Here is a 12932-nt window from a genome sequence, read left to right on the forward strand (position 1 = left end):
CCAAAATGAAGTACGACTCTTCAGGATTCTAAGACTTGTGTGAACCGAGTCTTCTTTTGTAAATTACTTGTCCAAGTTGAACAGGAAATGTCGGAGGATGTGATTCAAATGAACATTAATGTTTTGTTAGTAAAGTCACATGCTGGTCTCCAATATGACAGAGGTCTGTAAATAAACAAGTTTGGACCAGACAATCCACTGATGGATATCATGAGCATCGATCCACGCAATTGGGATACAGTGACATGCATCAACCAAGTCAGAGAGCCTGACCACCCGATCCCGTTATTTGCCTTTTACGACAAGCATGGTCGCCTCTTACAACAAGCATGGGTTGCTGAAGACCAATTCTAACCCGGATCTTCATGGGTAAAGTAAAGAATGAAGGGCAGACACATCCAAATTGTCTTCATCTGTAGGGGATATCAAATATCGTGATGACAGGAACGAAAATCTAATAATAACCTATCAAGGCCTTATGATGAATAATGGGTCGGGTTGTAAATTACAGGTCTGATGGACTGATGGGATCTGGGTATGTCATGTGTTGTTTTTTTCAAAGGGTCAAAAGTCCTGAATCCCTGGCAATCTGAAGCACTGCTCTGCTGTAAAACCATGTGGTATTCAATATTTTCAAAAAATACAAAAAATTCTCATGATACTAATAAAATAATGATAAAACAATCAAATCCATACACAATTAAACTTGCAAAATTACCTTACATTAATGATAGCCTCTACCTTATAAAAACAAAAGTCTTAGATCCTGACCAAGCATTATTGAATAATGGTATTATTTAAAATATCTTCATAATACATCAAGCATTTTAATGCTGAAAGTTGATAATAAAAGATTTATCATAAGATAAAAAAAGAAAGAAAAAACAGAGAGGAACTGATTTCTGAGCTAGACTTGCGTGGGGAAACTTAAAAAGGGTTTCTTACCATTTATTCTGAGGTCAGCCTTGGACTGTGAATGTCTAAGCTACTACGTACAACACGATAAATCGTGAAGAAGTAGCAACAACATCGGACTGTGGGACAAAGACGAGCTAGTATCAAGGATACCTAGACAGTTGACAGGGGTCAAGGTCGATGACAGGTAGTCGGCACAGGCATCCACGGCGCTCACGATTTTCAAGCGTCGAGCCATCGCGTAGACCTCTCGAACATCCTCCGCTGGAACTGTCAATCTACAATAGGAATGACGTATTAAGAATATTCAGCAAGGTAGATGATTTAAACAAAATATTTAAGTTAAAAAAAGTTGCCTCACTTTGATTGGAATTTTCTGCAGAGTTTTACATATAAGGCCAGGAGTTTTATATTTTTCGGATTACGGACCCGCCGACTCTAATTTTTTAGATATGTAAAAAAATACTAATCACTAATCACATTTCCATTCCCTCCCCCACCCCCGCCGATAGCCACGTAGTCAGTTTTTTTGTTGTTGTTATCTTCACCTTTTAATAAAAAACATATGAATTTACCGGTGTAAACTAGTATAGAGATACATAAATGATCGTTGTTGATCTCGAAACTGAACATGAATAGCCTCCCTTGACATTTGTCTGTGTTGTAAGTGGTAGAATTTTTATTGTACCAAGGGGCTTTATCGTCACAAATGGTGTTTTTTTTTAGCACAGAATATGTTCATAAAGTAAGCCAGAGGCATTCTGCATTTTAAAAAAATGCCTCTGGCCTCTTTTTTTTCAGCCCAAAGTCCAGGGTTGGAGGAGGGGAGAAAAATCCCCTCCTCCAACCCTGGACTTTGGGCTGAAAAATCCGTAATCCTAAAAATAAAAAAAGCCTGGCCTAAAAGTTAAAGTCATGAAATATTGTTCGTTTACTTTCTTATAGTTTTGGTGACAAAATGAAGCCACCTGCTGAATTGGCCCACGACTTAATAATCCAGTTTCAAACACAACAGATTGGTTGTCAAACAAAGCTGGGATTAAAATCAATGTTGGAAAACTCAACTTACCTTTAATTATTAAACACAAGAAACTTACATGGAAATATACACTCGTTTACTGTCGCAACTGTCATAACTGTTCATTATGGGCATGTAGTACCCAAGCAAGGGTAACTCCCCTATATGACAGAATAAATGCCATAACAGTTCTGGAATAATTTCACTGGCCATTTCGCGATGCCAGAATGTCCGTCCGTATGCTTGGGGGATTGATGCTCAATCAACACACTGCTTCTTAACAGTTTGTTTGTTTATTGTTTAATGTCACACTGAGCAATATTCCAGCTATATGACAGTGGTAAATAATCAAGTCTGAACTAGACAATCCAGTGATTATACACGACCAGCAATCTATGCAATTGTGATTCGATGACATGCATCAACCAAGTCAACGAGTCTGACCACCCGATCTTGTGAGTCGTTTCTTACGACAGACATTGTCGCCTCTAACGACAAACATGGGTTGCTAAAGACCCCGGATCTTCATGGGTTGAGTATTAACAGCAGCTTTATGTAAGTGCTCCGTAAGTGATAGCAAAAAACAAAAGTTTTAGATTCTGACCTAATGCTTGGACATGAGTGAGTGAGTGAGTGAGTGAGTGAGTGAGTGAGTGAGTGAGTGAGTGAGTGAGTGAGTGAGTGAGTGAGTGAGTGAGTGAGTGAGTGAGTGAGTGAGTATGTTTTTATGCCGCTTTTAGCAATATTCCAGCAATATCACAGCGGGGACACCAGAAATGGGCTTCACACATTGTACCCATATCGGGAATCGCACCCGGGTCTTCGGTGTGATGAGCGATCGCTTTAAGCACTAGGCTACCCAACCTCTGATGCTCAGCCAAGTGCGTCCAAAGCACAGCGGGAGTCCTCATACAGCCAGCATTGTTTACGTACTTGCTATATTCATATATGCATATAGTTGTCACCCAGTGCTGATCACAATAAACAGTCTGTTGCATTTCTGTGCGTTGTTGGCATCATAAACTGAATCGTACACTAGCATGCATGGTCTGATAGTCAATGTCTATTGATTGGTTTCAGGTGAGAATTTTAAAAATTAAATGGGCATGTGATTAGTGAACACAAATTCTAAACAGGTTTCACGAATAACTGCAAGTTCGTGATAAATTTTTCTAAATCTTCTTAAAATGTTGGAATGGAGGCATGATATTTCTTAATGCTTTATAGTGTTCAAGGCATCAGTGTAAGTAACTGTTGATGGATCAAACAGAATCGTGTCATGTAATGTAATGACAGAAGGGAGCCATTTTCCTCGCTGTAGTGAATTGGGACAATAGAATGATCCTTCTCAAGTTCTCACTGTTATCACAAATAGTGAGTGAATATGGTTTTACACTGCTGTTAGCAATATTCCAGCAATATCTCGGCGGGGGACACCTGAAATGGGCTTCACACATTGTACCCATGTGGTGAATCGAACCCGGGTCTTCGGCGTGATGAGCGAACGCTTTAACCACTAGGCTACCCGACCGCCCCTTATCACAAATACCCTGGACCTATTTACAAACATATTTTTTTGTTGAAGGGGGATCGAATTTTGTTTTACGCCGCTTTTAGCAATATTCCAGCAATATCACAGCAATATCACAGCAGGGGCCACGAGGCAGGGGCTTCACACATTGTACCCATGTCGGGAATCGAACCCGGGGTCTTCAGCCTGAGAAGCAAACACTATAACCCCTGTTGTGGTGGAGAAGGCAGGTAGTTGCAAAAGCTGTCTCCCTTAACGGCCATGACAAACTGGTAAGAGGTTTGAATCCCCAATTCCCGCAATCTTGTTCAGTCAGTTCACACATGCATGGGTTTAAAACAAAGAGGTAGCTGTTACTACTCAGGCATTAAGCTGACATGCTGTGATGTAATTTAACGACTAACATTGTGAGCAACATCAATGTTGTCGACACCCTATCAACCATGTCACTGAGTCTGACCACCCGATCTATCTAGTGATCAAGTCTGGCCACCCGATTCATTTAGTCACTGAGTCTGACCACCGGATCCATTTGGTCACCGAGTTTGACCACCGGATCCATTTGGTCACTGAGTCTGACCACCCGATCTATCTAGTGATCAAGTCTGGCCACCCGATTCATTTAGTCACCGAGTCTGACCACCGGATCCATTTAGTCACCGAGTCTGACCACCCGATCTATCTAGTGATCAAGTCTGACCACCCGATCTATCTAGCGATCAAGTCTGACCACCCGATCTATCTAGTGATCAAGTCTGACCACCCGATCTATCTAGTGATCAAGTCTTGCCACCCGATCTATCTCGTGATCAAGTCTGACCACCCGATCTATCTAGTTATCAAGTCTGACCACCCGATCTATCTAGTGATCAAGTCTGACCACCCGATCTATCTAGTGATCAAGTCTTGCCACCCGATCTATCTAGTGATCAAGTCTGACCACCCGATCTATCTAGTGATCAAGTCTGACCACCCGATCCATTTAGTCACCGAATCTGACCCCCCCCCAAAAAAAATTATTCAAAACCCAATTACTTTCAATTAACTTGCATACAGAAAGCATGCAATAAATGAAAAACTCAATTGTTTTAAAACAGCACGCAGAAATACCCAATGAAGCTTTTTCAGCATGCGTACAAAAGAGCTAATTTCCAAAACACAATTACGAGCTAATTACGAGTCAAGTCTATATTTAGAACCACTATATACAGTAAAGTATGTTTATAACGAACACGCTTATAACGAACTGACGGATATAACGAACTGATTTTTATGTCCCGACTATTTGCTATAGTTATGCTGTATATATGCTTATAACGAACTACGGTTATAACAAACTAAAGTTAATGGTCCCTTTGAGTTCGTTATAACCGTAGTTTACTGTACATCTAAAATATCATTTCAATTTTTTTTTTAAATCTCAAAATGCTAACTCATTTTGGGAACAAAACAATAGAGTGATGAATTGATGAGTAAAAAAATATTGTTTACACAATGATGTAATGAGCAAATTCAAATCAAAGAAACCTTCGAGTAAAAACTCAATTGCTCAAAAAGGTAACTGGAGCTCAGGGCCCCGTTCCACAAAGCGATCTTAGCGCTAAGGTGATTGTAACTCCCATTCTTTAACACTGACTTACGACAGTCGTAGCGCTAAGATTGCTTTGTGGAAAGGGACCCTGGTAACACTTCAATACCACATTCCACACATATATCCAACACAACACCTCCATCTCCAACGTCAGCAACTTGCCTTCCTGTGTACATATAGTCTAACAAGTGGCTGAATCCGCTGAATTTCACATCTTTCAGCTTCACCATGCTGCTCGTCTGGATGGAGTCGTCTCCCTTGGAAAACAGATCGAACAAGGTGGCGCTGCTGGCAGCAAGGACTGCCCGGTGGGCAAAAATCTCATGGTTATCAACAACCAGTTTGACATCACAGAACTTCTGGCTTTTCCGCAGTGATCGGATGGACGTCAACACATCGTCGTTGTGAGTGGAGTTGGCGAAGACCATCCCTTCCAAGTCCTCCTCTTCTTCTTCTGGGTAACCGTTACTCATGGCCGACATTTTCACGTCGCCAGTCTCAGTTCTGAAACAGAGAAATTACAATTGAATACAACACCACTAATTCCTGAGTGCAAAGATCAAATATGGCAAAGAGAAACTGACAACGGCGCTCAAGATCGTCTGATAAGGGTTAGGGGCCATCCTAGACTCTCCAGGATAGTATATCTCCATACTGTATGAAAAATACCAAAGTTTTGTTTAAGAATTGGTGTCGCCATTTCCATCTCTCATGTCACCAACTTGGTCACAGAATGGCTGGATCAACAGGGTGTCTAAACCGTGTTCCCACTAGCTTTTCTAAACTGCCAGTCCCAGTGGACTGGCATCTTTAAAATACCCCCCACCCCCAACCACCAATTTTTTTCAGTCCCAACTTTGAACACAAAAAGACCCAGTTATGAAATTACCTGGTTTTAATTCTTTCAACATTTTGTTCAATGCACTGTATGTTGATGACTGACATATTCCATGACGTCATCCCTGCAGTAACTTAGATCTACACACGATTCACACAACGTTCAATCACAATTTTTCACCGGAATATTTCACTTTGGTTTGAGACGAGGTGGCTACAAATGGATACTTCACCTCGAAGAAACGCGAAATGTTATTTCTTTGCACTAAAAATAGACTACAGGACTTTTTAGTCCTCAGGGACTAGTAGTCCTATGAATTACCAGTCCAAGCCTAATTTTATCGATAAAAAACTGGTAATTACCGGTAAACGGGAACACTGCTGAATTAACAAGGAATGGGTTTTTTCGTTCCATATTTGAAACAATATAATTTGCCTTGATGTTCTGCATGCCAATCCGTATGAACAAACTCATGAAACATATCATTACACTGAAATGACACGGAAAGTATGGGTTTATGTGAATAACTGTGAAATATTAAGATTACGTTAACAGCTGGTGTAAGCCAGTCGGCTACATGATCCTGACTATTTCTTCACATGATATTTGTGCTCAAATATTAGTCAATATCGGTCTATATGCTTATGTATAATGTAGCAACTTGATGAAAATGCACATCTAACACCTGCTACATTAGTAATGTGATGTGAGGTGAGGCGAGGTGAAATGGGGTTTAACGTCAAGATTATTGTGCTTAAATAGCGACGGGCATGCACATGCATGCAAGAATGCTTGTTTTTTCTTGTTTTGACTAATTCCGACTTGTGCTAGCCAAATGATATGCCATGCCGCAGTTTAACATAGATTCCCCACTCAGACACAGTATACTGACTCCCAGCTAACCATTCTATTTTTTAGCCCATCGAGATCCCATGCCGCAGTTTAACATGGATACCCCCCACACACAACGTATACTAACTCCTAGCCAACCAATCTTTGTTTCAGATCCTTGGTCCCGGACATGTGCAGAACATGGATATATCGAACTACTAGGGACCAGAGAAATCAGTTCGTTACATACGTTCTTCGTTATATACGGTTTTGCTTGGAAACGTCCACCATCTTGGCTTAAACAAAAAACAATACACATCCACATTTATACACGTTTCCTCCCACATCTACAGGTGATCGAGTTAAAAAGTACCCAATGATACAAATTCAAAAACATTTGATGCAATAGTCGAAATAAATTATATCTGAAATTATTACTTTATCTAGATACTAAATTCCAATATCATGTTATTTTAGTTACACCTTTCATATATATATATATATACTTAAAATAATCAGAACCATAAGCGTAGCACTTTGGTACAGGTGATTGCCATTACCGGATATTTTTACATAACAATTTGAACAGTCACCGTAGGGACTTCCCGCGCTACATGTACATTGTATTTTGATTGCGTACAGCCAATTGTCAGTGACACTTGAAACTAAGTGAAATTTCTCAGTTCGCTATACCATACACGTCACGAATTAGTGGTATTTGGGCTTGTCAAGGATCAGATATCAGTTCACTATATACGTTAGTATGCTGTAGAGAGTTTGTTATGTATGTAAATTTTAAATGATAATATATAGGAGATAAATCAGGGATTTTTTAACGGTTCATTGTATCCGTTTGTTCGCTCTGTAACACACAGGACAATGGAGGATAGTACATAAGTCTTGTACCATAACCCCCAGTCATCATCCAGCATAATGTTGCCTATGTCTCATAGCAACAGGGCTACCAGCCCAACAAGTTGGGAGGCCATGATTATAGGACACTTTTTTATGGATAGCAACTTTTTTTATTCTTTGTATGATGCTTCAGAGCTACTTCCTGCTCCTTTATCCAGGGAATGCTTGGTAAGTGCATAGAGTACTGATCATACATAAATCATGATGTCTACACAATACAAGGTGGGATGAAAGAACAAAGCTAACAACATAATTAAGAAGCCAATGACATAGGATGAGTGAGTGAGTGAGTGAGTGAGTGAGTGAGTGAGTGAGTGAGTGAGTTGGGTTTAACGCAGCTTTTAACAGTATTCCAGTTATATCACGGCGTGTCAGCTTAATGTGGGAGGAAAGCCCGAAGTGATGCAGGTCTAAGACGTTTACCACTTCCGTGAAACCCACAAGCACGGGTATGGTGCTGACAAACCTAGAAACATAATCGGGGCGAACCGGGATTCGAACCCACAATCATAGGTTTCTGGCGTGTCCAAGGGACGCAACTCTGCACAGCGAATCGCGGCGCCTTAGACGACTGGGCCACCCGTGGCCCCTGACGAGTCAAGAAGGCTACACTGGCATTTGTTATACAGGGTAGTTCGTACTTCAAAGGGACGCTTTCCCTGTATTTAAAGTGTGTGGAATGTACGATAGTCTTACCATTTCGTTTTTCAATATTTGCATTACAGAGGGAATTCTCAAGATAGCAGACAATGGTTATTATATTACTCGACAAGAGACCTGCACCGGTGGTCAATGAAGGTCATAGCGAAATATCACTCAAATGACAATAGCTGTTTAGCTTTCGCGAGCAGGAAGTATTTTATTCTTATCATGAGCTTATGAAAAACCCCACCAACACAACCTATGCGCTCGGCACAGCGAATCGCGGCGCCTTAGACGACTGGGCCACCCGTGCCCCCGACATAGGATGAATGTATAAAGATGACAACATAATGACGAAGCCGTTGGGATATGTTTAAGATAGCAGTAGTTTTAAAGAAATATGGCACACAAATGTTGGAATACACAAAAAAATCCAAGTTCAAAACATGAAAACAATCATATTTTTTACAGAAAACCAACACATCAAAATCAAACTTTGCACTGTACCTTTCCATTACTATTAGTATAGAAAGTGTTCCTTAAATTTGAAAAGAATCCATGCAGTAGCTTTCAAGTTATAGGTCACAAATGTTGAAGTAAAGCAATTCTAAATAAAGAATGAAAGAAAAATAGTTGTATGTTTTGCAGAAAATCCAAATATTGAAATCAAACTTCGCACTGCACCTCTACTATTGGTATAGAAAGTGTTTCCCAAGTTTGAAAAGAAATAATAATAATAATCCATTTGTAGGGCGATTTTTCCACGCTTATGCTTTATTTTGTTTTATTTGTTTGTTGTTTAAAGCCGCACTCAGCAATATTCCAGTTATATGACGGCAGTCTGTAAATAATCGAGTCTGGACCAGACAATCCATTGATTGACAACATGAGCATCGATCCACACAATTGGGATCGATGACATGCATCAACCAAGTCAGCGAGCCTGACCACCCGATCCCTTTAGTCGCCTCTTCCGACAAGCATGGGTTGCTGAAGACCTATTCTACCCGGATCTTCACGGGCCGATGTCATCCTCATAGTGCACCATTATTATCCTTATGAATGCATTAGTCACAATACCTTGATAATAGGCCTCGATGCAGCTATACATGCACCATCGCAAGCTGCTGCAAAGTGCAACCTAACATTAACATGATTAAGTCGACATGACCCAAGTGTATGCACGGTTAGAAACTAACAGTTTTTGTCCACTAGTCTTTATGATGATAACATATAGCAAAACCCTAAAAATGGGCCAATTTCTACTAGTCCTTAGGATACCTTTACTATTGGGCAGTTTGGTAAGGACTACAGGACTAGTGCCAATTTCTAACGTTGGTATGTCAAACAATTTGCGTCTAACCATGCTAACCCTTAATTGTCCACACATCATCAATCTCTATCACACTCAATACCTCGAAGTCTTATTAACAATACTACATCTCAGCGTTATGTGTAATTTGTCAAGCTTTCTTGGGCTTGATGTCATCAAACTGTGGGTACTTCAGATTATGTCCTGCGCCCTGTTCCACAAAGCGACCTTAGTGCTTAGTTGGTCGTAACTCCCATACTTTACCATAGGCTTACGATCAACGTAGCACTAAGGTCGCTTTGTGGAACAGGGCCCTGCACTTTCGCTTCATCTGGCCCTGAAGTTGACGTCACATCTAAATTATCCTACCAATGAGTCATTATGTAGTATATGACGGTTGCCATTGCCACATAAATACTGTAACAGAAGTACGAACTGTTTTAAAAATCAGGACAGTTATCAGATCATCAGAGATATGAGATTTATTTATTTAGCCTTGATCATGCATCTAGGCAGGCCTCAAAGTTTAATTTTTTACCAAGCATTCACTGCTTGATGGTGTTATAGTTTGATACCCCTTTGAGTGAGTTTTGTTTTACGCCACGCAACATTCCAGCGATGTCACAGCGGGCGACACGAGAAATGGGCTTCACACATTGTACCCATGTGGGGAATCGAACCTGGATCTTCGGCGTGACGAGCGAACGCTTTAACCACTATACCACTTTGAACAGTATCTCACATTCAGGCCTCAAAGTTTAATTTTTTACCAAGTAGCCATATGGCTACAAGTATTTTTTATCCATGTAGCCAGCGGTAAAATCAAGAAGTCAAGTCAATATTGTAGGCAGCCAAAAGCTTTTGAAATTATCTTTATCAAATAACTATTTTAATATATATACAAGTCATAGCACTAGTCTTGGAATTGTATATTAGTGGAAACTGTACTTGATTTTTGTTATTTGTGACTTAAACCATGATGCTGTTTATGTTACTAGATTATTTAGGTATGTCCTTGCTTATCCATCTGAAATAAAATACTTATTCCATTAATATTTATGTATTTCTGTTCATTGTCGACAATAGGAAGAATTATACGTAAGTACAATTATAAGCAGACATGTTTTCCACAATCAGCTATTATTTATTTTTGTGTCTTCAAACGTGAAACAATATAATTTAGTTGCCACAAGATATTTTTCAAGGTAGACATTTGGCAGTAACCACTAAATTTTAGACAGAAGACAAATTTAAACTTAGGTCGAATTAGCAAGTGTTTTAGTCGCAACTGTGAGGCCTGCTACGCTTGCAACTAGGATGCCATGTCAACATGCACCTGGTGAAAGTTGAATGCAGTCAAGCCCTGCATTACCATCCCATCCTACCGGGTACCCATTCATTGCTGGGACAACAGATAATATATGTAATAAGTACGTAGCAAAGCAGGATGTTTTATAGGATTTTCACTTCTTAGTTCTACTAATTCTGGGTCTTGAACAGTAAGCAATGTCCGGTTATCAAGCTGAAAGCCCCATATTACACTTCTCATTGGAGGAGTTGTGTTGGGCTCTTGTTGCATCTGCTCCCCGGTGATGAAGACAAACACTGCTCGTACACATACATAAATCATAAACCATCAAATCGCTGCCCCAATTATCACCATTCCCAGAATACACCAATGAGGCTGTGTTGCTCACGGGCGATCATGTATTGATCTCGGATGACAGTATAGCTCTGATAATTAGGCAAGCCAATACCCGCACTACATCGCTTGTGTAGACATTCAGCAGCAGGACCATATCCATCATTACGTCGACAATTCCGATCTCATTACAACACAAGATTTTGAGATACGTTGGTGATTAACAATTACCATTTCCTGCAACGAACCCCTCGTAGGACGAGAATTTGGGACTCGATAAGGTTGCGAGTTGCCACTGCTCCAGCAATAAACAGAATAGACCCTGAACCTCAAAGAGACTCTGGGTCAACGAACTGTGCGAAATTAATAGAGGCCGGGCGTCTAATGGGGGAAATACAGTACGTTATGGGAATGTGTTCGCTTTGTTAAATTGGTTTTTTTCGGTTTGGGAAAATTTAATCATAGAAAATGTTCCTGCATTGATTTTATGAACAAGTCTGAGAAAGGATTTGGAACGGTATCAAGTGATTATCAGCTGACCATCTAATGCATTTTGCTGAGTAATCATTTTGTGGTGCACATGGATGTGCTTTTAGCATAGGTCTAAGGAAATATAGAACAAATTCATTTTATTACTTTCCACTGAGGATCAAAAGGCCTCAAAAATCATTTTACGTAACACCCAAAGAACTCGGGTTCATACAGTAATATCACCATCTACATCTGTTGTAGGTCTTCCTTTAATGCTACCATCAGCTTCAAGTACACACCAAAATAAGTTGAGCAGGCCTCCGGCTTGTGGTATATAACCTAACGAGGGACACATAAAACCCCATGTACCGCGAGTGATCCTGCTACAACAAATTATCTTACTGCCATGTTCTTATATGATAATGCAATAAAAATAAATCAAATTTTATAGAAAACACCTGTCCGATTGAGCAGAGGTTAGCTTGTACTGTGTCATGTGACTTTCATTGATTTGGAAAATGTGTGCAGACTTTCGCTTGCAAGCTGGCTATAAAGGATTTGTTCTGACTCTCAGAAAGCCACGTGGAGCCTGACTTGCTCATGGCGGGGTATAAGGGATTTATTCACCTATTTTATCAAGGTCACATGAACCATTCAGATCCTGTCATTCTGACATGGAGGTATGATAAAATACATTGTGAAACACACAGAAACAAGAACTCTCAAAGTTTTCATCTGGACATACATCTTCCTTCAAACAAATCGGTGGGCAGTTTGCGGCATCTTATAAATCGGCTAATTATACTCAAATAGACTGAAATGATGACAGGAGAGTATGGGGGACCTTTGAGGATATTTGCAACAGTATTCTAATTAAGGTACCCCTTTATAAATCCGGGCAATCAAACTACATTCCCTGCTGGTCACCCTGTCCTTAATGGAAAGATTATACCTCTTAGTCCTCATAATTTTTAGTATTTGGTTAAAAAATAACTGGCGTAAATATCAAGGTAGGCGGTCGGGAAAACAAATTAAAATAATTTTAAACTTTCAGATTAGTACTGCTACTAATGAATCAAAAATTGTAGGTCACCATCACAGAATTACCATTGCTGAGCGATGTAGAAAGATATTTGATTGGATCTTTTTAGAATAAAGATTTTTGAACTTATTATTCACCATTTCTTATGAACAATTATTAAATGAGGGTTTTTTCATTTCACCAA

General features: G+C 39.9%; 1 protein-coding gene across 5 annotated transcripts in view; it reads right to left on the reverse strand.

Annotated features, from left to right (window-relative positions):
• Positions 1-12932, reverse strand: part of LOC124121682 (influenza virus NS1A-binding protein homolog A-like) — a 69299-nt gene that overhangs the window by 19944 nt on the left and 36423 nt on the right. For all 5 annotated transcript variants that reach the window (XM_046484731.2, XM_046484730.2, XM_046484727.2 and 2 more), the window contains exons 2-3: positions 5218-5559; positions 1069-1193 (exon numbers count right to left, since the gene is read on the reverse strand). In XM_046484731.2, the coding sequence (XP_046340687.2) occupies positions 1069-1193; positions 5218-5537 (445 nt within the window). In that variant the 5' untranslated portion in view covers positions 5538-5559. The remainder of the gene's footprint in view (positions 1-1068; positions 1194-5217; positions 5560-12932) is intronic.

The sequence above is a fragment of the Haliotis rufescens genome, unplaced genomic scaffold (genome assembly GCF_023055435.1).
Source record: "Haliotis rufescens isolate VD_foot unplaced genomic scaffold, xgHalRufe1.0.p SCAF_8, whole genome shotgun sequence".
In the NCBI taxonomy this organism is placed as follows: domain Eukaryota; kingdom Metazoa; phylum Mollusca; class Gastropoda; order Lepetellida; family Haliotidae; genus Haliotis; species Haliotis rufescens.